At 42.4% G+C, this 25,531-nt stretch overlaps 2 protein-coding genes and 1 long non-coding RNA gene across 3 annotated transcripts in view; 2 read left to right on the forward strand and 1 right to left on the reverse strand.

Moving 5' to 3' along the window:
* Positions 1-19,182, forward strand: part of LOC309493774 (uncharacterized protein) — a 55,948-nt gene extending 36,766 nt beyond the window's left edge. Inside the window, exon 9 of the mRNA XM_082163016.1 lies at positions 18,991-19,182. Within this exon, the coding sequence (XP_082019142.1) occupies positions 18,991-19,059 (69 nt within the window). The 3' untranslated portion in view covers positions 19,060-19,182. The remainder of the gene's footprint in view (positions 1-18,990) is intronic.
* Positions 1,471-16,980, forward strand: LOC309493951. Its single transcript, XR_014204128.1, has 3 exons — positions 1,471-1,836; positions 2,239-2,325; positions 16,791-16,980. It is a non-coding gene; the product is annotated as an uncharacterized lncRNA (long non-coding RNA).
* LOC309494119 (CMRF35-like molecule 3) lies at positions 3,359-8,181 on the reverse strand. The gene is made up of 8 exons (XM_082163335.1): positions 7,443-8,181; positions 6,967-7,281; positions 6,653-6,730; positions 4,271-4,333; positions 4,133-4,192; positions 3,903-3,998; positions 3,729-3,778; positions 3,359-3,455 (listed from the first exon to the last, which is right to left on the reverse strand). Exons 1-8 carry the CDS (start codon positions 7,480-7,482, stop codon positions 3,381-3,383), a joined length of 777 nt encoding a protein of 258 aa, XP_082019461.1. The 5' UTR covers positions 7,483-8,181; the 3' UTR covers positions 3,359-3,380.
* Positions 19,183-25,531: the final 6,349 nt, after the last annotated feature.

A 25,531-nucleotide genomic window follows, 5' to 3' on the forward strand; every position in this document is an offset into this window, starting at 1 on the left:
AACACTCAAATAAATCACTCAAATCGCATCTTTTCGCCCCATAACTTTCTCTCGTCTCTCCTCTGTTTTTCTCTCGAACTTTTCTCTCAAACTTTTTTCTCGAACTTCCCCTGAACCAAAAAAACTCTCCCCTCGGAAAATCTGATTGGCTCACAAACTTGTCAGTCTCTTATTTGGGCCAATGCACATCAACTAACAACCCAAGATGATGTGAGACACGTTTTTTCACATGTACACCCCAACCAAACTATAATGTAGAAAAGAAAAAAAAACAATACATGTTGAACATAAACATGTTTCAAAATACAAAAGCATTTTATCATAATTTCACCCTCAGTAAATATAGAAAATGACAAATATATATATACATCAGGGTTACATTTACTGCACCAGCCGGTGTTCACCTGACATGGAGCGGTGGGGTAAAGTAATAATTACAAGAGCTTCTCGGTTATTTTAGTCCCGTCCGAATGTGCATCTCAGTAATCATTACGGACAATGTCAGTAAAGATTACGGCGACTTTTACTAGTGATGTAGTACTCGAGTCCGGTCTCGAGACCGATTTCTGCTTTCTCGGACTCGTCTCGGACTTGTTCCTTCAAAGACTCGGTCTTGACTCGGACTCAACCCTTCAAAGACTCGGTCTTGACTCGGACTCAACCCTTCAAAGACTCGGTCTTGACTCGGACTCGGCATAGGCGGTCTCGTCCCCATCACTAGTCCACTAGAATACATACCACTAGAAAATTTGTATTTGCTCTGCATGTCCTAACTATGATTAAAAAAGTCAGGGTGGGCTTAACATGTTGATGACAGAGCAGCACTGTTGAAGCAGTTTAGAAAAATAGGCAGAGGGCTTAATTTGAGCTGGAACACGCCGGAACATGTTTCCGTCACTTCCGACGTTGGATCCGGAACCTTTTTTATTGGATCCGGCACCTCCTGTGTCACTATGGAAAATTAATTGCCTAAATGAAAAAAAATAAAAATACTGTTTGTGTAGTGTTCAATGTTGTTATTTGTCTGGTTAGTCTTTATTCGCCATTGAAGTTCTACAAAAATCTTGTGTTTGCATTTGCATTACATTGAATTGTTATTTCGACATAATATCTTGTTATTTCGACATAATAAGGGGACATTCTAATTTGCATTAAGCCATATTAAGCGTTCTTATAATGGTTTTCTATGGGAGGAAAATGCTTAACGTGTAATTGCGTTCATATTCTGGGCTCATCTGATTTTTTGTACATAGCATAGCCTACTTTGTTATGATTTTAGTATCATAATGATTAATAAATGCACACACTATTATCCGTGAACTGGATTTGAACAAATGCCTTTCAACTTGTGTGTGCAAAATTCAGAATTAAATGAATGTGCAGCAATTTGTACAAATAGAGAGTCTGTAGGCCTACTATTCAGACTCATATGGATGATATTTGTAAGTTATTATTCTGGCCTTATGTCTCTTGCTCACACATAACAGCTCTATATAATGATATTTGTGTTTTCAGCTGTTGTTGTTGGAGCTTCACAGACAATTACTGGATACAGAGGAGAGAGAGTTGAGATCAGATGCTCATATAAATCTGGATATGAATCATATTCAAAGTATTTTTGTAAAGGGGAGTGTAACTATGGAAATGGAAACATCATGGTTAAATCAGGATCTCCAGCTAAAGACGAGAGATTCTCTCTGACTGACGACACGACGACCAGAGTTTTCACCGTCACCATCACTGATCTGAGAACAGAGGATGAAGGCCAATACTGGTGTGGTGTGAGCAGGATTTTGCCTGATGTCTATTCAGAGATTGTGTTGCTGGTTTAAGAAGGTAAGTGATTACATTTGTTAATAGCAGAAATGAACTGCATGGAAACAAGCTGAGAGTGAGAGATCAAGTCATTAATCTTGTACAACTCAAGATCCAGAAAAGTTGGAAAGTTTTGTAAAATGCAACACAAATGAAGAATCTGTGATTTGTTAATTCTGTTTCAACTTTATTTTACTGACAAAAGTACAAAGAAAAGATTTCCCATGTTTTAATCACACTTTATATTAGGGTCCAATTGTCACTATAACTATGACTTGGTAGTGTGTTAAAGTGACTTTACTGGATTTCTTTGGCACAACAAGAAACAGAGTGATTAATACAGAGATAAAATGAAAGATTGTATGTATTTTAAATGAACTTCAGTGTCAGTGTTTTAAGTTGATCTTTCCTGTGACCCTTCAGATAAAAATACCACTGAAGTTTCAACCATCAGCCCTTCTTCAAAAACACCGTCATCTTTCAGTCCAACAGAACTGAATCCACAATCAGGTCAGTTCCTCTGTCTGTCGCTCTTTATGACTCTTATTTCTTGAATATTGTGCTTTTAAATGTACTTGAAGTCATTTATATATATATTAGATGATTCCTTTGAGATTAAATGTGTTAAAGTTGTTGAAGACTGAAGGTTCAGTCCTCAGATGTTTGCTCCCGGTTATTAAAATGTACTAGTTGCTTTGGATAAGAGTGTCTGACTCATCCAGCGCTGCCGTCTCCAGACTCAGATAAACTCCTCCTCTGTTCATGATCACTCCTCAGGCCGAGATCTTAAGCCACTCCTCTTTGGACCGAGATATTCGGCGGGCCACAAAACCCTGGCCGTTGAGGATCCCCGACAGTAACAGTGGAGACACGACTAATGTGTGCAACTGAGGCCTGGGACACACTAGACCATTTTCAAATCTTTATCGATTTCAGCATTATAATCCTCTGAACACACACACTAGAAGATTCGTCCGGGCCGTGAGACACACACCTGTCGATTGTAACATGTTCACAGTGATACGAGATCTCACAGAGACTCGCAAGATCAAACGTGACTTGAGAAATAAACTGGAGGGCGATTGACGTCATCAGCTGATTCTCCTGGCCTGAGTTTTGTTTTACGGGAAGAAAAACTAAAGAAAAAAAAGAATAAGGATGATCTTCTTTCTCAATTCTCCACTTTCATGGCATGTTTGTGGCTGCCGAGTCTCAGCTAAACACACAACATCCGGTTGGTGAAGCTCGCTCTCATTGGCTAACGCGGGTTTAACGTCAGAGGCGGACCAATCAGGAGTCGGAAATATCAAACATGTTTCATATTTACGGTTTGGGATCATGCGAGCTCTGATGCGATCAGGAGAAGTGAAATAATCATAATGACATCACACAATTGAGGAGTTTTCGGACAAAAAGTAATTTGCGACAAGCATTGAATCGGACCTCGACCCTCGATCGCTTAGGGTTTAAAATCTTCAAATGTGTGTTCAGCCTGAGGTTTAGGCTTAATGAACTCATCTGTGTTTATGAAGGAGTGCTCGAGTCTCATATGACGTTATAGTTTATTAAACACAGCTGTAAAATACAGTTGTTTCTGTGTCTCTGTCCTCTGGATTACAGAAGCGTCCAGTGTCTTTGATCTATAATCACAGGAACAAGAGTTATTAAGTTAATAGAGAAAATAACTCAAAGATGATCTCTAGTTTTTACACATGAATATAATCATTCACACACAAGCTGATAGAGATTCAGTGTCTGAATATCATAAAAACACAGTCCTGTTTCAGTATCATTACAGTGTTGAGCAAGAAATTAAATCTGATTGTGTTTCAATGGATCTGCGAACACAATTACTACTGTAAACCACCTTGAGTTCAATACATAACCATAATCATCAGTTTCTGCTGACTCACCTGTTCATAAATCACTGGATTAAACACAACAATGGTGGACGACAGCAGACCTGAGCAATAGATCCACATTAGTCTTTCTCTTTCTTATATTTAGTTCATAATTATAAGATCCTTTAATTCAGTTCTCATGCATTTCATCACAAACCCAACCAAGTATTTAGTGTAAAATATTACCTTTAGTCTTTTTCTTTCTCACAGCCACTATAATCAGTGGAACTGCTATCAGGAGTAAAACTAAAGTCTCCGCAGAGACGATGATCACAAATGAACCTGAAAAACACAGGAGAGAAACAGCCAGAAGAATCAGTGACTAAATGTGTGACTAAATCAAAGACTAATGCATGAAATGAGACGTATATGAGGCTTATTGAAAGTCATGTTGCCATGACAACCGTCTGTCAGACCTTTGACCTCCTGTTGCGATGGGAAGAGAGACGGACGGTGAGATGTGGAGAGATGTGTACCTGTGTCCGGTGAAGAAATAACCAGAGATAAAGCATATTAAAGGCTGAAGAGATGTTGAGAAGAAAGAGATGAAGTACCTGTTGAGGAGATCTGATGATCTGTGACGCTGCTGGACGTGTCCTCTTTGCTTCCAGATTTTTCTGTGCGTGAGAAAATGGACGTGAGAGCGTGAGAATGTATGTGAGTGTGTGAACAGTGTCAATTGTGTCAAAATTGTCAATTGAGTTTAATGGTGAATGTGTGAGATTTAGCAGCTCTGGTGCAGATGTCAGTGTGTGTGTGTGTGTGTGTGTGTGTGAGTGTGTGTGTGTGTGTGTGTGAGAGAGAGCAGATGTCAGTGTGTGTGTGTGTGTGTGTGTGTGTGTGTGTGTGTGTGTGTGTGTGTGTGTGTGTGTGTGTGTGTGTGTGGATGTGTGTGTGTGTGTGTGTGTGTGTGTGTGTGTGTGTGTGTGTGTGTGTGTGTGTGTGTGTGTGTGAGAGAGAGAGAGTGCAGATGTCAGTGTGTGTGTGTGTGTGTGTGTGTGTGTGAGAGAGAGAGAGTGCAGATGTCAGTGTGTGTGTGTGTGTGTGTGTGTGTGTGAGAGAGAGAGAGTGCAGATGTCTCTGTGTGTGTGTGTGTGTGTGTGTGTGTGTGTGTGTGTGTGTGTGTGTGTGTGTGTGTGTGTGTGTGTGTGTGTACACTCTAAAAAGAGATGTTAAAAAACAACACACAGCATGTGTTGATGGTATTTTGACACGTGTATATTTTTAACACAATGTGTGTTAAAATGTAACTCTGGATAGAATAGCACTGGGTGGAGGAGAGTTTGTGTTTATGAAGGTATATTTTATATGGTATCCCATAAAATACTCTAAAATAAATAAAGCAATACATTCAAATAAATAAATAAAATCTTAATTCATGAAAACTTAAAGATTAACGGGTGTTTTTTTGCAGCCAATCACATTATGCCTCTTTTTCAATGTCTTTTTCAAATGCTGCTTTCACTTGTTATTAATAACCAGATTGACTTTATTTCTGTCAGACTCTACAGAAGCTCTTATTGAGAATTAACAGGTTTTGTGTTGACGATTCATTGAATGTTTCATTTAAAGTCACCAGAGTCGTGATTAGTGTCAGCTTTATTTGGGCTCTTGACCCTTGACTCTTTAACATTAGTAGTTTTCTCTGATTACTGTAAATGTGTCTTTATTTTAACACATTTGAAACAGCAGAAATAATCATGAGTGAAATATGCTCAGATGATGATATTATCATCATGGACATGTTAGATTGATAAACTCAGCAAGAGTTTAATATTTGAAAGATGATTTTTAAAAAGATTAGCATATTGCAATTAGCTTAAAATTAATTTTTAATTACACAGTTCATACAAAACCTTACAGACTATGTTATCAAACAGACATCAGGAATCAGCACATGAATCTCAACAATGGTGACAAACGAAAAGCTTCATGCGGCAATGCATGATGGGAGCCACCATAGTACAGATCTCATCCATGACTCCCAGCATGCATTGCGGCATGAAGCTTTTCGTTTATCACCATTGTTGAGATTCATACGCTGATTCTTGAGGTCTGTGTTTGACTAGTTTCTGCTGCAGATTAAAATTTTCAGAAAACATTTTTTTTTATTATGATGGATAGCCTGATGTAGTGTAATTGTTATAACTAATAGCAAACAAATAAATTAAATGCACACCATCCATATACTCAAAAACTTGAACAGATCAGCACTTGCTGATTATGACATCATCAAGAAACATCTGATCATATTATCTCTCGCCATAATAAATGTATTTTATTAAAATACTGTTAAAGCAGCCAGAGACAAACTATAATAAGAGTAAAGGGTCAAGAGCTCAAATAAAGGAGCCGTTAATCACGATTCTGGTGACATTTGAAATAAAACATTCAATGAAACATCAACATCTAAACCTCAGATAATTCTCAATAAGAGCTTGTCTATGTAGATTCATGATGTCTAAAACATCCAAATGTTCAAACAAACTCTTTATTAAACGCCACTGGACTCCATAAACACAAGTTAACAATACGTTTCAGTGTTCATCCAAACACTCAGTTGTAAAAACACAGGCACTCTGGCAAATACACACCGACTACAGTCACATGTGACACATATCTGACACAAGTTGTGTAACTATAACACATTAGTGTGTAAAAGGTTTCAACACACTCTCTGTGTTAAGAACAATAACACACTGGTTGAGTTAAAAGTAACACAAAATGTGTTGTCCTTAACTAGACACAGGTTGTGTTGTTTTTAACACATCCGTTTTAAGAGTGGTGTGTGTGTGTGTGTGTGTGTGTGTGTGTGTGTGTGTGTGTGTGTGTGTGTGTGTGTGTGTGTGTGTGTGTGTGAGAGAGAGTGCAGATGTCAGTGTGTGTGTGTGTGTGTGTGTGTGTGTGTGTGTGTGTGTGTGTGTGTGTGTGTGTACCTGTGCTGGTGTGTTCAGTGCTGCTATACGGACTAATGCTGGATGTTGAGATCTGGACACGTGTCGTTGTCTCTGGAGCTGAGAAATGAAGAAGAGCGTCACACCATAATAAATATATTCATAAAACAATAAACATGAGTGATGAAGTAGATTGGTGTTAAAGCTGCAGTCCGTAACTTTTTTTATATTCAAAATGTACTAAATCTATAGACACAAACAGAGAGAAGGAGCTCCGGCTCAATGTTCTTCAGTTTATTAACCTCTAGAGCGCCGAAAGTTACGGACTGCAGATTTAAGTGTTGAATATCAGGCACCTCTGATCACATTTAGCTGGATTTGTGTGTAGGGTGCCCATCCAGCTCTACATCCATATGGTCCAGCATCTTCCATCTTCAGGTTACTGATGGTCACTGTAAATGATCTGGTCTGAGGATTATCCTTCAGTGAGAATCTGCCCTTCACTGAGGAATTTCCTCCATGAGATTGTAGTATAAGGACACTCTCTCTGTAAAGTCCTCTGTAGAAGTATTTGTAAGAGTTTTCATATCCTTCTGGATAAGAGCACGTAATGATCACTCGTCGTCCCTCTGTTCCTCTCACTGTAATGTCCACAGACAGTGAACTGCTCACTGCACACACACACACACACACACACACACACACACACACACACACACACACACACACACACACACACACACACACACACACAGCTTTACTCATGTACACTGATAACATACACCATAATGTTAGATAATAAACACTTTTAGTAGAGATCTTCAGCTCTTACCCGTCAGCAGAAACACACAAACTATCAGTGGAAACTTCATTTCTTCATCAGTTCAGTTCAGAAAATCAGTCTGAAACTCTCAGTAGTTCCTCACACGACTCTCTGAAACTCAAACAGCAATAATACTGCTCTCATCTATCAGTGGAGAGTAAAATAATACACTTGTTGCTCGTCTCACGTGATGAGAGTCAAACTCATGCTGTTCACTGACTGTGTGTCTGTGTTTCCATGTGGCGTTAGGTGTGAAAACGCCTCTCAGTTTTGACCAGGAAATGAACTGTGAATTCATCAACCACAACCTCTTTCTGTTCTGTCTTTAACATGTTTGAGTGCTTTCTGTTGTCCTTTTCCTCTTTTTCTACTTCTGAATATTTTAATATATTTTCAAGACATGTTAATTACATGTTAAGCATCATCCACTAATAGGAAAAAAATGTCAAACATTTTAAGGAAACAATCCTTGCCAAACTCTGAATGAAAAAGACATGAGATGAAGAAGAAATGTGTGTTAGGGGAATTTTCTGTGGTAATCAACAGTTGCATTGTGGGAAACGTAGTGTGTTTAGCTGAAGCCTCAAAGCGCTTCCTGTTGCTGTAGTTTCACTTCATGTTTGGCAAGTGTGAGCCGAAGACATCACGTTTAACTGAAGCTAAAGGCCTCCTAATAATATAATGATGAAGCTTTTCTTAAAGGGATACTTCACCCCTGGAAAGATGAATGTGTATTTAAAAGAGGATGGTCACCCCTAATACTCAGCTTTTTCCACAGAACAAGAGCCTGCTAGCTTAGCTTCCAAAGAAAGACGGCTGACACTATGTGTACATTCTGTGAGTGAGATCCCCCCCCTCTATGGGCGGGTTGAACACATGCGGGACAGCTCCTCCTACTGGCTGTAGTCTCTCGCCTCTGGCCAAAAAAATCTAGCCTGGTAATACCAAACTCTGCTACTTCGCTTTGCTTCGTAGACAGAGTCTGGAATGGCATAATAGAGAAGTGTTTTCTCTCTCGCGGGGGGGCGCTTGTCTGAAGTTTAAAATCATTGGTTACCCGTAAGCCAATCACATAATGTTTGGTTATGGCGTGTGTTATGCGCATGCTCAGCCGCATCTAACTTCCACTGTAAACACACATATGATGCGAAAACAAAAACCATCGAGCGAAATACCGGAGTGAACATGGCTGTGAACGACTTCTGCAGATTATGTGAAGTAAATCTATGCATCCACGGTACAATCAGCGTCTACGTCACGGCTCTCAGCCCGCCCTCTGTTCGTTGATTGGCCCGGCTGTTTTCAGGCCGGAGGAAAACGGAAAGCTATGACGCTGTCTCAGACTGAGTACAGAAGCGAAATGAAATTGAGCGGAAGTACGAAGTCTGACGTAGTCAGGCTAAAAAAAATCCTCTGATGACACAAAATGACGATTTTTGTGTCATCTGAGGATTTTTTTCCAGACAAAAAATACATAAATCTCTCGTCTCAGGGGGATATGAGGGTGGAAAGCACGGTAATTCGAAAATACTACAGGTTTTCTACTAATACAAAGCTTAATGCTAAATCCTGAAGTATCCCTTTAAGCATCTCAATCGCACCAAACTAATCTGTGCCATTTATATGTTGCTTGCAATGATTTATACGGATATTCATCTACTTTTGAATGGTGCAGTTCCAACATCAGCCAGCAGGAGTGAACCGATGACAACAGACAAACCTTGATCTGAACATCCAACAAGGAAACGATATTCACATTAATAACTACAGACACAACATAATTGTTAATTAATGTGGTACTTAGAAATTATCACGATGAGGAATCATTCTAGAAGGAAGACTTTAATAAAACACTCAAGAACGCCTCGGTTACGACTGTAACCTCGGTTCCCTGAAGAGGGAACGAGCGTTGCGTCGAGAAAATGACGCTGTGGGAACGCTTTGCGTGATGACGTCTTGAAGCACATGTAAAATCAGTCCAATGGTGTGGCGGAACGTCAGAGGCGGGTGACGTCACGTACCAGGAAACTATAAAAGCCGGCCCAAAACAGAAAACGAAAGCTTCGTAAAAGTCTGAAGTCGAGCTGACAGGCATGAAGGAGATATGGCAGGGCGACGCAACGCTCGTTCCCTCTTCAGGGAACCGAGGTTACAGTCGTAACCGAGGCGTTCCCTTTCAAGGGAACTCCCGTTGCGTCGAGAAAATGACGCTGTGGGAACGTCTATACCAACGCCTCCATAGCTACAAATGTCTGTCCTGTGTGAAATCCGTAGAGCAGCACTAGGAAGACAAAACATGAGACCCTGGAGCAGAGTCTAGATCCAGAGAGTAAAACCTGACGAAAGTGTGCGGTGAGGACCAGCCTGCCGCATCACAGACGTCCTGTAAAGAAACTCCTGAAATAAGGGCCTTAGAGGCCGCCATACTCCTCGTCGAGTGCGACCGGACAGCCAAAGGAGAAGGCTGCCCAGCCGCCTCATAAGCAAGTGAGATAGCCTCGACCACCCACTTGCTCATCCTTTGCTTAGACACCGGTCCCCCTTTGTTAGGGGACCCAAAGCACACAAATAATTGATCACTTTTACGCCACAGGGCAGCTCTGTGGACGTAAGCGTCTAACGCCCGCACAGGGCAAAGCAAATTATTAGCCTCCTGGTCAGCATTTTGAAAGGGAGGAGGACAGAAAGCCTGCAGAACAATAGGTCTAGCCACATTAGTGGGGACCTTGGGGACATAACCCGGTCTCGGATGAAGGAACGCTTTAACCATACCCGGAGCAAACTCTAAGCATGACGGAGCCACCGACAATGCTTGAAGATCCCCTATTCTCTTAAGAGAAGAAATAGCCAGAAGGAAAAGAGCTTTCAGAGTAAGAAACTTCTCAAGAACCTCCTCAATGGGCTCAAAGGGGGCCTGGGATAAGCCTTGTAGCACAAAGGACAAATCCCAAGGTGGCACCCTAGAGCGAACTGCAGGCCTCAGCCTCCAAGTGCCACGAAGGAAACGAGATACCAGAGGGTCTTTCCCCACAGACATTCCACCCAAAGGAATGTGGTAAGCACCTATGGCCGCCACATAAACCTTTAAAGTGGACGGGGTCAGACCTGCAGTGAACCGGTCCTGCAGGAACTCCAGCACTGTACCAATTGGGCAGTGGACTGGGTCCAACCGACGGTCACTACACCAGGAAGTGAATACTCTCCACTTCAGGGCGTAAAGTTTCCTCGTGGAGGGAGCTCTGGATTGTAGAATGGTCTCAACAACCTCGGTTGAGAGACCTGACTCTATGAGCTGGGCCCCCTCAGAGGCCAAGCCCACAGGTTCCACAGTTCTGGCCGAGGGTGAAATATCGAGCCCTCTGCCTGGGACAGAATGTCCCTCCTGACGGGTAACTCCAGAGGATGCCCGTCGAGGAGGGACACAAGATCGGGAAACCATACTCTGCCCGGCCAGCGCGGGGCTATAAGAAGTAGATGGACCCGGTCCCTGCGAACTCTTTCCAGAACTCCCGGGAGCAGAGCAACTGGGGGAAAGGCGTACAGACGTAGCCTCGGCCACGTCTGTACCATAGCATCCAGTCCGAGAGGAGCTGGATGCGTGAGGGAGAACCAAAGTGGACAGTGAGACGTCTCTCGAGACGCAAACAGATCCACTTGTGCTTGGCCAAACTCCCTCCATATCAGCTCCACCACCTCGGGGTGGAGCCTCCATTCCCCGGGCCTCGGCCCCTGCCTCGACAGAGTGTCTGCTCCTATATTCTGTACCCCGGGGATGTAAGCTGCCCTGAGTGACAGTAACTTCCCCTGGGACCACAAGAGGATATGGCGTGCCAAGTTGGATAACGGGCGCGAGCGCAAACCCCCTTGGTGGTTGATATAGGCGACTACCGATGTGTTGTCCGTATGTACTAACACATGGTGCCCCCTGAGATCTGTGATAAAGCTCCTCAGAGCCCGGAAGACAGCTAACATCTCTAGGCGATTGATATGCCAGGAACGATGATGGTCTTCCCACAGACCTTGAGCCGAGCGACCCTCCAGGATCGCTCCCCAGCCCGTGAGGGAAGCATCCGTCGTTAGCAATTTGCGACGACAAGGAGCTCCCAACACTGGGCCCTGGGACAGGAACCAAGGCTTCTTCCACATAACCAAGGCACGTAGGCATCGCCGCGTGACCTTGATTGTGCGAAATGGGTTGCCCCTCGGGGAAAACCCCCTGGTCCTGAGCCACCACTGCAGGGGCCTCATGTGTAGCAGTCCAAAAGGTATCACGTTGGAAGCTGCTGCCATGAGACCCAACAGTCTCTGGAACTGTTTGACAGTGAGTAGCTGGCCTAGCTTTACACTTTTCACAGCTGCAAGGATGGAATCTATCCGTGGCGGTGACAGGCGCGCCTGCATCGACACAGAATCCCAAACCACGCCTAGAAAAGTGGTCCTCTGTAATGGAGAAAGCACACTCTTCTTGGCGTTCAGCCGTAACCCCAACTCTTTCATGTGGGCGAGAACAACATCTCGATGTTGAACCGCCATCTGATGCGAATGAGCTAAAATCAACCAATCGTCGATGTAGTTCATAATGCGAATACCCTGGAGGCGCAGTGGCGCCAGAGCTGCATCCATGCATTTGGTGAAAGTGCGGGGTGATAAAGCTAGGCCGAATGGAAGAACTCGATATTGGTATGCTTTGCCCCCGAAAGCAAACCTCAGGAACTTCCAATGACACGGACGGATGGATATGTGGAAATATGCGTCCTTGAGGTCTATCGTGACAAACCAGTCCTCGGACCTGATCTGTGGCACGATCTGCCTCAATGTTAACATTTTGAACTTGAGCTGCATGACTGACTCGTTCAGAACTCGAAGATCTAAAATGGGACGCAATCCCCCGTCCTTTTTTGGAACTATGAAGTACCGGCTGTAAAACCCGGTTTCCCTGTTGGAGGGGGGTACATATTCTATGGCCCCTTTCTCTAACAGAGTGTTCACTTCCTGTTCCATAACCAGAACCTGCTCGGGGCCCACCACTGTGGGCAGGACCCCCATAAACCGAGGTGGGCGTTTCTTGAATTGTATCTGATACCCTTTTTCCACGGTCTGCAGGACCCAACGAGAAACATTTGACAGTAGCTTCCACGCTGTCAAAGATTCTACTAGAGGTACCAGCCTCTCGAGACTGGTTTCTGGATTTTGTTGCTGTTGAGTAGTCGGTTCGACGCCCTGTAACGGCGAACCGGCAGGGAACGACCGAACAGACTGCTCTAGCACCCTCCTCGGAGGGGGCGGGCATCCCGAGGCCACTACGTTTCCGGGTGGACCTTGAGATATGTGCTCGCCGGAGACCGCTGCGCCCTGTAACACCAGAGGTGGCAGGGTTGGCAGAACGGTCCCCTGAGGGCACCGAAGAGAGACGGGCACCGTAAAATGAGGTGTTAACCGCTCTACTTCGGGGGGGACTACCCTCATTTGTCCTGGGTCCTCGGACGTCAGGACTTTTTCCCAGCAGCCTTCTTGGCGGTAATAACGGTCCGCAGATCCGTTCTACCCCTCGAAGACTGCTGGGTTTGAGCGCGCCCTCCGTGTCCCCGAGGTTTTTGTGGGGGAGCACGGGAGGAAACGCTCTGTTTTTGAGTGGCACGGTGCTCAGCGCTCTTTTTAGAGGAGTGAGGCTGCTCCCGCTCAGCAGCCTCATAGAAAGAACGGCGGGGGAGGAGTTTCTGCAATGCAGCTGCCTGTTTAGCAGCTTCTTGAGATTTAGCTACTGCACTGTTTACTGCATCGCCAAATAAACCCACAGTGGAAACCGGAGCATCTAAAAGAACATGTTTTTCTTTCTCTTTTATATCACTCAGGTTGAGCCACAGATGCCTCTCAGTGGCCACCAGGGCTGCCATAGACCGCCCGATTGATTTAGCGGTCTCCTTGGTGGCCCTGAGAGACAAATCTGTGGCTCTGCGTAGTTCAGCCACTGTATCGGGACCAATTCCCCCGCCCTCCTCTAAATCCCCCAATAATTCTGCTTGATATGCTTGCATAATGGACATCGTATGCAGACACGCTGCTGCTTGACCAGCGGCTGCATAAGATTTATGAACCAGGGATGAAGTATATTTTACTGGTTTAGAGGGAAGTGAAGGAGCTTTCAGGGAAGATGCCGTTGCTGGAGAGAGATAGCTCGCAAGCGTCTCCTCCACCTTCGGCATCTCCCCATAACCATAATCTTTATATTTCTGAATAGATGAATAATGAGATGTTTGTGGTGCATAAACTCTGTATGAAACCGGTTTTCCCCACGATCTCGACACCTCGGTGTGGAGATCGGGGAAAAACGGCAGGCTTCTTCGCTGAGGCTGAGCACGAGATGGCAGGAAGCGTTCGTCGAGCTTACTTTTCGAGCGAACGTCCTGCCTATCCTCTGGCCACTCAATAGAAAGTCTGTCAACTGCTCTAGTAATCACATCGAGCAGTTCCTCAAACGCATGAGACTGAGGTGGCGAATCCTCAGACTCAGCTTCAACACTCACAACATCCAACTCCTCAGAGCTGGACAATTGCAGTATTGGTGCCTCTATCAGGGGGGAAGAAACCGCTGCGCGTGCTTCCGCACCCTGATGAGAGGCACTGGATCTGTCAGATTGATGCTGAGATAAGGCAGAGCCCGTCTCAACATCCACTGACAGATCCATTTGCGAACCCCAGGTCTGAGATCGCCGCCGAGCCTCAGCCGCGGCGGGACCCGAGCCCTGGGGAACGTGGTCGGGATTGAACCGAGCCAAACGGGATCGGAGCGTACGCAATGGAAGCGCACAGCAATGCTCACAGTCACCACCCTCGAGTGCTGACTGGGCATGCTCCTCTCCCAAACAAACAACACAAAGAGTGTGTGTGTCACCTCCCGTTAAATAACGCGGGCAGGGATGGACACACACTCGATACTGCTGCTTGCTCGCCATAACTGAATCAATATATATATATAGAGACAGACAACACCAAATAACAAGGACAGATTTCAACACAGAGCGCAACTGAAGACTCAGAAAGCTTTCGTTTTCTGTTTTGGGCCGGCTTTTATAGTTTCCTGGTACGTGACGTCACCCGCCTCTGACGTTCCGCCACACCATTGGACTGATTTTACATGTGCTTCAAGACGTCATCACGCAAAGCGTTCCCACAGCGTCATTTTCTCGACGCAACGGGAGTTCCCTTGAAAGGGAACCAGGAAAAAAGCAAGAGAAAACCACATTACAACAAACATTAACGAGAACCGACAGACACTGAAGTGTCTTATTTAGTGTTTTATTAAAGTCTTCCTTCTAGAATTATTCCTCGAAAAAGGGCAACAGAAAACACTCAAACATGTTAAAGACAGAACAGAAACAGGTTGTGGTTGATGAATTCACAGTTCATTTCCTGGTCAAAACTGAGAGGCGTTTTCACATCTAACGCCACATGGAAACACAGAGATCACAGTTTCTTATCACGTGAGATGAGCAACAAGCGTATTATTTTACTCTCGACATATAGATGAGAGCAGTATTATTGCTGTTTGAGTTTCAGAGAGTCGTGTGAGGAACTACTGAGAGTTTCAGACTGATTTTCTGAACTGAACTGATGAAGAAATGAAGTTTCCACTGATAGTTTGTGTGTTTCTGCTGACGGGTAAGAGCTGAAGATCTCTACTAAAAGTGTTTATTATCTAACATTATGGTGTATGTTATCAGTGTACATGAGTAAAGCAGTGTGTGTGTGTGTGTGTGTGTGTGTGTGTGTGTGTGTGTGTGTGTGTGTGTGTGTGTGTGCGTGTGTGTGTGTGTGCGTGCGTGTGCGTGTGCGTGTGCGTGTGCGCGTGCGTGCGTGAGTGTGCGTGCGTGCGTGTGTGTATGTGTGTGTGTGTGTGTGTGTGTGTGTGTGTGTGTGCAGTGAGCAGTTCACTGTCTGTGGACATTACAGTGAGAGGAACAGAGGGACGACGAGTGATCATTACGTGCTCTTATCCAGAAGGATATGAAAACTCTTACAAATACTTCTACAGAGGAGTTTACATAGACCGTGTCCTTATACTACAATCTCATGGAAAAAAGACCTCACCCAGATTCTCACTGAAGGATAATCCTCAGACCAGATCATTTACAGTGACCATCAGTAACCTGAAGATGGAAGATGCTGGACTGTACGGATGTGGAGCTGGATATCAACACTACACACAAATCCAGCTAAATGTGATCAGAGGTGCCTGATATTCAACACTTAAATCTGCAGTCCGTAACTTTTGGCGCTCTAGAGGTTAATAAACTGAAGAACATTGAGCCGGAGCTCCTTCTCTCTGTTTGTGTCTATACATTTAGGACATTTTGAACACAAAAAAAGTTACGGACTGCAGCTTTAACACCAATCTACTCCATCACTCATGTTTATTGTTTTATGAATATATTTATTATGGTGTGACGCTCTCCTTCATTTCTCAGCTCCAGAGACAACGACACGTGTCCAGATCTCAACATCCAGCATTAGTCCGTATAGCAGCACTGAACACACCCACACACACACACACACACACACACACACACACACACACACACACACACACACACACACACTAACAGCTGCACTCTCTCACACACACGCACACACACGCACACACACACACACATACTGACATCTACTCTCTCTCTCTCACACACACACACACACACACACACACACACACACATACACACACACACTGACATCTCATGCACAACAACTCTCATGCATTCACCGTGAGACTCACACAATTGACACTTTCACACGCTCTCACGCCATCATATATATTTATACTGACATCTACACTCTCACACACATACACACACTCTCACACTCACACACTCCTCACGTCCATTTTCTCACGCACAGAAAAATCTGGAAGCAAAGAGGACACGTCCAGCAGCGTCACAGATCATCAGATCTCCTCAACAGGTACTTCATCTCTTTCTTCTCAACATCTCTTCAGCCTTTAATATGCTTTATCTCTGGTTATTTCTTCACCGGACACAGGTACACTTAGCACTTTCTTTGTTCTGCAGTTTCTGAGTAAAATCATCTCATAATGACAGTAATAACATGAGTCCAGCTTTACGTGGGTTTGACAGAGACTTTTATCCAAAGTGACTCTGTATCAGTTCAGATAATAAAGTGTCTTCTAAATGAACATTTATAATGTGATTATCAGTGATCAGTGATATGAACAGAAAACACAACATTTGTTCATATGCAGCAATAGCAAACAGTGTTAAGTGTGTGTTCGTCTATTATTATTATGTGTTATTATATCACTGCATGAGCGACACATTCACAGTCACTGGTGTTTCTCTCTGTCAGCGACTCATCAAACAGAAACTGAAACAACAAGAACAACAACAGGAATTACTACAGTTCAACTCTATCAGACAAACACTAGTAAGCACACAAACTACACTACCCATAATGCAACTCTCTGATCACATGATCACTCTTTGAAAGGAAATTGCTTTGAATATTTGTTGAGACACATTTTAACCACTGTATAAATATAAATGATGACACACTGCACTGTAAAAAATGTCTAACCTCTCCAAGTCAAAATTTTCTAGTGACTGGTCACATCTAAATTTTTTAATTGGCCCAAGTGCAATTCTTGTTGAAATAGTCTGTTAACATTGGCTCAATGAGAAATAATACGTAAGACTAATTGAAAAATGTTGATGTTATCAGTCACTAGAAATTTTTCACTGTAAACTTTTTTTTTACAGTGTGACATCTGCACTCTCTTACACACATGCGCGCACACACACACACACACTGACATCTGCACTCTCTCAAATTCAAATTCCTCAAATTCAATCAGGCACAGTTCAATGCCGGTTTTTCAAAGAAGCTTCTCATCAAAGATGATGCAGTCCTTACATTGTTCGGTCCGACCTCAAATTCACAGCCCGTAAATAAACTTCTAACACTTTTTATGTTACATTATGGAGCAGCATAATCTCATATTATCACTGTAAAGCCGCTTTGGAACAATCTACATTGTTAAAAGTGCTATATAAATGAAGGCGACTTGACTTGACATGAAAAAAATCAGATCAAAACCTGCTGGAAACCACACACAAATGAAAGTGAAACTTAAGAAGGAGAAATTGAAGTGCGAGTCTCAAGCGGCTCCCTCTAGTGTTCAGGTGGTGTTCAGCACCACGGACAGCAGCTGATCTGCAGCAAATGACTGATTCATCACGACACACACACTCACTGTCTGTTCAGACCATCTTCTGTTCTCATCTGAATAACTGACCATCAAGAGCTGCGTATGACAATGAAACACATTACATAAATCAACAGAGCATTGATGATCATTAAGTGGTTCATCTGGACAGTCTTGAGCAGCAATGTTCGACCTAAACCGTCTGTTCTGCTCATTTCACGAATGACTGCTTCGTCAATTTTCAAAGAAGCTTCTCATCAAAGATGATGCAGTCCTTACATTGTTCGGTCCGACCTCAAATTCGCAGCCCGTAAATAAACTTCTAACACATTTTATGTTACATTATGGAGCAGCATAACCTGATATAGTTTGTAAACGGATATAAAACACTAACATGTTGCTAAATTGATGCTGATGTTGTCTTGTACAGTTTCTATGGATGCCACAAGCTTTGATAGAATATCTGCTGGAATAACGTTGTTTGTTTTCCTAAGTTACAGACTCCGGCCCTGTTTGTGTCTGTTGTTTTTACTGAGTTAAAGACGGTGAGATTGAGTTCACTCAGTCTCTGTGTCTTTTGTGTTTGCTAGAAACTAACGTTTAGTGTACTTGCATGGGTAACGTTATTTCAGGCGCTGTAACTGTCACATGTGAAGCTTTTATTAACACACTCCTGTATCTTCACATCATTCATCAGTTTGGAGAGTTAATCATGATGATCTTCCTCTTTCAGTTCCTCATGTTGCTGGTGGGAATGTGATTGTGATCACAGCGGCATCTGGAGGATTATTCATCATCATCATCATCATATTATCATTTATTATGTAAATAAAAGTCTATCAATAAGGAGTATATAAATATATTTTCAAACTAATTCATAAAGATATTTGATTATTAATTGTATATGAAACAATTAAATAACTTTGTTGTGTTTTTTACAGTCAGAAGAAAAGAATAAACAGAAGATCTGCTATAAATGAGGTGAGATGGTCAAAAATAAAAATGGCTTTTTTGTATATTTAGAGATGTTTTACATCATATGTTGTGAAATGATCAGACTGCTCAAACATCTCATGACAAACTGACAAACTCTGATTGAGACATGAACTCACAATGTTTAAAATCTCTTATTATTTTGTGCTGTAAATTCCTTCTCTCTGTTTCCCTGTAGAACGATGATCCCAGTGCAGACACATATGCAGCTCTTGAGCTCAAGTCCAGATCATCTGACCTCTATGACACACTCACAGTAAGAGAAATATCAAAAACTATGTGCAAAACAGTTTGTGCATTAAAAAAACAGTTGGGTAATCTGTCAAATAATATTATCTGTGTTTTACAAAGACTGTCCATCCCAGACCTGCTGTTCACCAGTCCGGCTCTTCTGAATATGAGAATCTGACTCTTCAGTAGCTCTTCAAGTCTTCTCAAGAAGAAACTCTCCTCACTCTTACTCAATAGATACTAAACAGTCCTTACATTCATTCTTTTCAATCTATACTATATGAGCAATCTCACCAACAGTAATCACATTTTTTAATTGTCGTGTCAATTGACCCAGAAAGGTGTACTTCCATGATAAACTCCCTAGACAAAGAAAAAATGTTACCAAGTAAACTTGAATTTTTTATGGAGGATTTGATTGTAGAAAATCTGCAAAGGAAACAAGACAAAAAAGTAAAGAAGGAACGAAGACGGAGGAAGGGAAAATCCTCATAAGAAGAAAATAATCAGCAAAGAAAAAGAGATGATGCAAATAATTAGGCAACAAGATAGATTAAATAAAACACTTAATGAGAGGAAAGCACCGTGAAGAAATTTGTTTAAAATATGAAATAGAGAAACGAACAGAGAGAGTTGATCTTCTTTTTACTGTTAGAGACGCAGCCCTGTCATTTTCTAAAGTGTTGATACATACATTTGCTGTAAAGAAACGGAGCTTGAAACTGCAAACGTCCGTTATAGCTTTTAGTGCATATAGGTCAGAGTAAAGAGCAAAACATGTATAACCTTGACCAGCGCTATAACCTGCTTCGCTATGAGAATTGTTGAAAGTGTGAAAAACCGTTGAGCAAGAAGAGCTCAGCAAATGTGGTCAACGAGCTCGCATCTACAAGAGACCAGAAAAAGAGGAGCTTGTATACACAGTTATAGGAACTCGGGGCAGCCTAAACTGGGGTGTGTTTCCCGAACAACGACGTAACTCTGCTTAATTATCATAGTACGATGCATCGCTGAAGAAATCAACTGGCTAGTCACGACTGTTTCCCGAAACCATACTGTCGCAAATTGGTCGTTCAACCACGTTGGTTAATGATGTCATGCAGGTGGTGGAGTAATAACTCATTTGAATGAATCTGTTGAGATCGAATTAATGCTAGATTTTTTGCTGTAAATTACAGACAATAGTTTGAGGACTATTTCTAATTTTTCTCAGTTATTTTGCTCTATTTCCAGATTCAATCATAGGCTCGTTCTTACCATAGATATTATATAGAGACTAGATGCCCTATTGGCCGCTGGGCACTGAGAAATGCGGCCGCCATCTTAAACCGGTCGTATTCCTAGTTTCGTTGCGTGGCAGCAGTGAAGATGCCAGAGCACTGTGGAGTATTTTCCTGTTGTAATCGGCGGACCATCGCAAATAGGGCCCGGGGGATCACTTTTAACATTACCGTACTATTGGTTGTATTTTGTGAATAGAATATTACCAGATAATTGAGAAGGAGCAAGGATCTTTGATATTACTGTACTGAAATCGTAGCCAGCTAACGTTAGCTAGGCAATGTTTACTGCACCAGCCGGTGTTCACCTGACATGGAGAGGTAGGGTAAAGTAATAATTACAAGAGCTTCTCGGTTATTTTAGTCCCGTCCGAATGTGCATCTCAGTAATCATTACGGACAATGTCAGTAAAGATTACGGCGACTTTTACTAGTGATGTAGTACTCGAGTCCGGTCTCGAGACCGATTTCTGCTTTCTCGGACTCGTCTCGGACTTGTTCCTTCAAAGACTCGGTCTTGACTCGGACTCAACCCTTCAAAGACTCGGTCTTGACTTGGACTCGGCATAGGCGGTCTCGTCCCCATCACTAGTCCACTAGAATACATACCACTAGAAAATTTGTATTTGCTCTGCATGTCCTAACTATGATTAAAAAAGTCAGGGTGGGCTTAACATGTTGATGACAGAGCAGCACTGTTGAAGCAGTTTAGAAAAATAGGCAGAGGGCTTAATTTGAGCCGGAACACGCCGGAACATGTTCCGTCACCTCCGACGTTGGATCCGGAACCTTTTTTATTGGATCCGGCACCTCCTGTGTCACTATGGAAAATTAATTGCCTAAATGAAAAAAATAAAATTACTGTTTGTGTAGTGTTCAATGTTGTTATTTGTCTGGTTAGTCTTTATTCGCCATTGAAGTTCTACAAAAATCTTGTGTTTGCATTTGCATTACATTGAATTGTTATTTCGACATAATATCTTGTTATTTCGACATAATAAGGGGACATTCTAATTTGCATTAAGCCACATTAAGCGTTCTTATAATGGTTTTCTATGGGAGGAAAATGCTTAACGTGTAATTGCGTTCATATTCTGGGCTCATCTTATTTTTTGAACATAGCATAGCCTACTTTGTTATGATTTTAGTATCATAATGATTAATAAATGCACACACAATTATCCGTGAACTTGATTTGAACAAATGCCTTTCAACTTGTGTGTGCAAAATTCAGAATTAAATGAATGTGCAGCAATTTGTACAAATAGAGAGTCTGTAGGCCTACTATACTGTTGTAGCCATTAAATAAGCACATGTTTCATATTTGTTAAAATATTATAATGTTATTTCTTTTTCATTTATGTTGATTATGAAAAGTGAACAGCACGAGTAAGACAGGATGCGCAATATGAGACATGGAGTGGGGTCAGACATGATTTTGACCACTTCATTAATTTTGTTTTGTAAAAAGCCTTTCTTTAAAGTGAATTTCGTTTTGTATAAATTGTATCTTAATTTTAATAAATTTTTTATTAATATTAATATTAATATTATTAATGAATAAGAAGCAAATATAACAGACAATATAATCATGGAGGCGCCTGCGCGGTCACTTGCATTGCACGTTAACTGGAGCGCATATCTCATCCTAACTTAACGAAACTCAGTGTATGCCTCACACAGACATGAGAAATACATCAAATACACAAAGCTTGAAATGTCTTTAAACAAAATAATTCAAAACGAAAAAAGAAAAAGGCTACTCTCTGTCACGAACTGCACCGGGAAACAGACAGAGGAGATCCAAACGCAGGCTTTAATGAAGGATAATCCAGATAACACAACGAATACTCAGGCAGAGGGTCAGAGTCCAGGTAAGCAGTCCAATACAGCAGAAGTACAATACAGGGACAAGGCAAACGGATAAACTAGATACAAGCAAGGTGTCCAGGAAACAGGGATACTCGGACAAGAACAGGATACAAGGAAATAGTACAGACCTGCAGCGTGACAGTCTAACAACACTTCACAATGAGACAAAGGAAAACCAAGGCTTAAATCAGAGAAGCTAACAAGCATAATCTAAAACAGGTGAATGACATAAGGCATAATCAGTCCAGGTAAAGCCCTAAGATCAACTGATAAATAGAGAAGGAGTGCCCCCCAGTGGCTCACGCGGGCACTCCAGCCGCTGATTGTCACATAACCCCCCCTCTAAGGAGCGGCTTCCAGACTCTTCTAAGAGCTCTGGAGGGAGGACAACGGGGGATGGGATGGAGGGCCAGGCCCGTGGAGAGGCAGTAATCAGAGTCCAGATAAGCAGTCCAAATCAGCAGCAGTACAAACAGGGAACAGGCAGTCGGGTAATCAAAGCAGGCAGGCAAGAGGTCAGAAACACGGAGACTAAAATACTAGGAAACTTAGAAACTAGAAACAAAGCTAGATCATGCAGTGTGACACGTACAATCCTGAGCCCTGAACAAAGGAAACATACAGGTTTAAATAAGGATACTAACAAGCATAATCATCAAACAGGTGCAAGACATAAACAGGTGCATGACATAAAGCATAATGAGTCCAGGATAACAATATAAAAAGAAACCATAAACTAGGAAGGGGCGCCCTCCAATGGCTCACTCGGGCACTCTAGGCGCTGAATGTCACACTCTCTAATTATGTAATCCATTATGTGCATTTCTCTCTATAGGCGCGTTCATTACGGATAGCCTATGGCGATCGTCAACTTCATCTTTGCAGCCGACACTGTCAGAAAACACTAGTTTATTAAAGCTGCCGTCGGCAACATTTTTTTGATCATATTCAGTGAAATTGACACTATAATCCGACAGAACAACATAAATAAAATGGTTTTAGAAAAAAACCCGAGCTTCTAACTCCACCTGGAGCGTGTTTTTTTATTTTGCAAAAATCCACCGCTCCCGGATCATCAGGTCCAATCAGCGCAGGGGGGTGTGAGATCTGACTGTCAATCACAGGTCGTGCACACGCCACAGATCCCCCCTCACTCGCGCACGTTAATATCACATGCACACGCCACGCCTGAAGTTCGCCTGGAGATTGCATGAAGCGTGATGGCAGAGAGAAAATCTACTAACAAGCTTCCAATTCCTCGGTTATTGCTATCTATGGATAGATTAGCCAGGGCAGCCTACCTCCGAGTCCATGGTGTTGATAGATGCTGAAGAGACGGACGCGTTCACAGAAAATCAGGTACACACGCACAGTGACGCACTGACGAGCACGACCTCGATGGGAGGGTGCTCGCTGGTAGTGGGGAGGGGCATGAGAGTTGTAAACATTCAAAATTTTGGCTAATTGACCCAATCTGCCAGACTTGCCGACTGCAGCTTTAATAAAAATCATGTATGCGTCACCGGATTTACAAATGTACATCTTGCTTGTTGCACACACACATATTATGTCGAAACAATGAGATATTATGTTTAAATAACATTATTATTAATAATAATAGCCTACATCTTTTAATAATAATTCATAATTCATAATAATTTAATAATCATAATTGAATATTAAATATTTAGTGGCCAAGTTTTGCGCAGCTCCCCCTGTCAATGATCTAGCACCTCCTCAGCACATGCGTTAAAAATTCTCTGGCGCCGCCCCTGCAGAGAAGCTACGTAGGCAGTGTAATTTTTATTTTATTTTTTTTCGTTACCTCCAACCCCCGTTTTGAGTCGCTCGGACTCGACTGAATTTGAAAACCAACGGACTCGGTCTCGGACTCGACCCTTCAAAGACTCGGTCTTGACTCGGACTCGACTGAATTTGAAAACCAACGGACTCGGTCTCGACTCGGACTCAACCCTTCAAAGACTCGGTCTTGACTCGGACTCGGCATAGGCGGTCTCGTCCCCATCACTAACTTTTAATTACCTCAGGTAACATTTACCGTCTATTAATAGACGTGTGAATAGACCCTCTGTAAATCAAGTAATTTCGTGTTTAAAAGTAGTTTCCTTTGGTTTTTCAAGTATTGAGACGCTTGAAAAGGCATTCAGTTGTGTTCTAGACACAGGAAGAATTCGCCCCCAAGTGTTTTCTCCCTCCCTCAACTCAAGTGTTTTCTCCCTCCCTCAACTCAAGTGTTTTCCACATACCATTCAGATCAGAAAGAAGTTCGAAAGCACTTGTTAGAGGCACAAAACTTACTTTTAGCGTTAGGTTAGGTAAGTGCCTATTACCAACACAATCCAATCTGAAGTTAATTCATACATTGTTCGACCGGACATAACTGTTTTATAAATATATAAATATAGGTTATTTGTGTTTGCGCACGTGATATCAGGAAGCAATGTAATACACACACGTTTCTTCAACTTATTAAAATATCTTACTTTACTGAAAATATCTGTTTCTGCTTCTTTATCATATTTATAGTGTGTGATTTATAAAATACCTTATATCCTACATCACATATTTTGATTTTGGACGTCTGGTCACTTTATATCTTATATCAGAATATTATATTACTGTTAAGCCTACTATGAATGTTAAAATACGCAGAACCATGTATCCTGTATAATAGCTACATGAATGACCTTTGCAGCAAAAAACCCGCGTGAAAATCAGTTCGGTATTCAGTGAGGTACGATTAATTAAATGCGCTGACAGCTCCTTGCACCTGCCATACAGATTACACTGAGTGGAGCGGGTGACCGGTCTAAGATGGCGGCCCCACGGCTCGACCGCGTCAGTAGGCAGTAGCGGTCCATAGGGCGTCTATCTATATGATGTCTATGGTTCTTACGCACTAGAGCACGTTCGCACATGCGCATTCTTTAAAAACAGTGCTTTAAATCTCTTGACAAACTAAAAGACGTAAATGACATTTGTATTTGTTCTAAATAAAAGATACAGATTGCACTGAATGTCAGCTTGCTTATTTTTCTCAAGATAAGGATTTATTGAGTCCACATAACTAGAAACTCTGCTTCTAACCACAGGTCGAGAGCTGTCGTTCAAACTACACAACTTTGCGATACTGTTTGCGAATGTTCGTTAGAACGATGGTTTCGGGAAACATCGACTCGTTGAACTATGCTGATAACGACGGAACTTGCGACCAAAGTTGGCTAACGATGCTTTTGTGAAACGCACCCCTAATCCCCTAATCGGTTTGCTGTATGCTGTATTTCTGTTAGACCAATGCTGTATTTCTGTTAGACCAAAGCTGTGTTTCTGTTAGACCAATGCTGTATTTCTGTTAGACCAATGCTGTATTTCTGTTAGACCAATGCTGTATTTCTGTTAGACCAAAGCTGTGTTTCTGTTAGACCAATGCTGTATTTCTGTTAGACCAATGCTGTATTTCTGTTAGACCAATGCTGTATTTCTGTTAG

Source organism: Leuciscus leuciscus, assembly GCF_965113295.1.
Source record: "Leuciscus leuciscus genome assembly, chromosome: 3".
NCBI classification, from domain to species: Eukaryota; Metazoa; Chordata; class Actinopteri; order Cypriniformes; family Leuciscidae; genus Leuciscus; species Leuciscus leuciscus.

Bases quoted from the DNA above. Each gene is read 5' to 3' on its own strand.
- LOC309494119 (XM_082163335.1), bottom strand. From the start codon at position 7,482: ATGAAGTTTCCACTGATAGTTTGTGTGTTTCTGCTGACGG. The intron at 7,282-7,442 runs GTAAGAGCTGAA...GTGTGTGTGCAG, and splicing joins TTGTGTGTTTCTGCTGACGG to TGAGCAGTTCACTGTCTGTG. The intron at 3,779-3,902 runs GTAATATTTTAC...TCTATTGCTCAG, and splicing joins GAGAAAGAAAAAGACTAAAG to GTCTGCTGTCGTCCACCATT.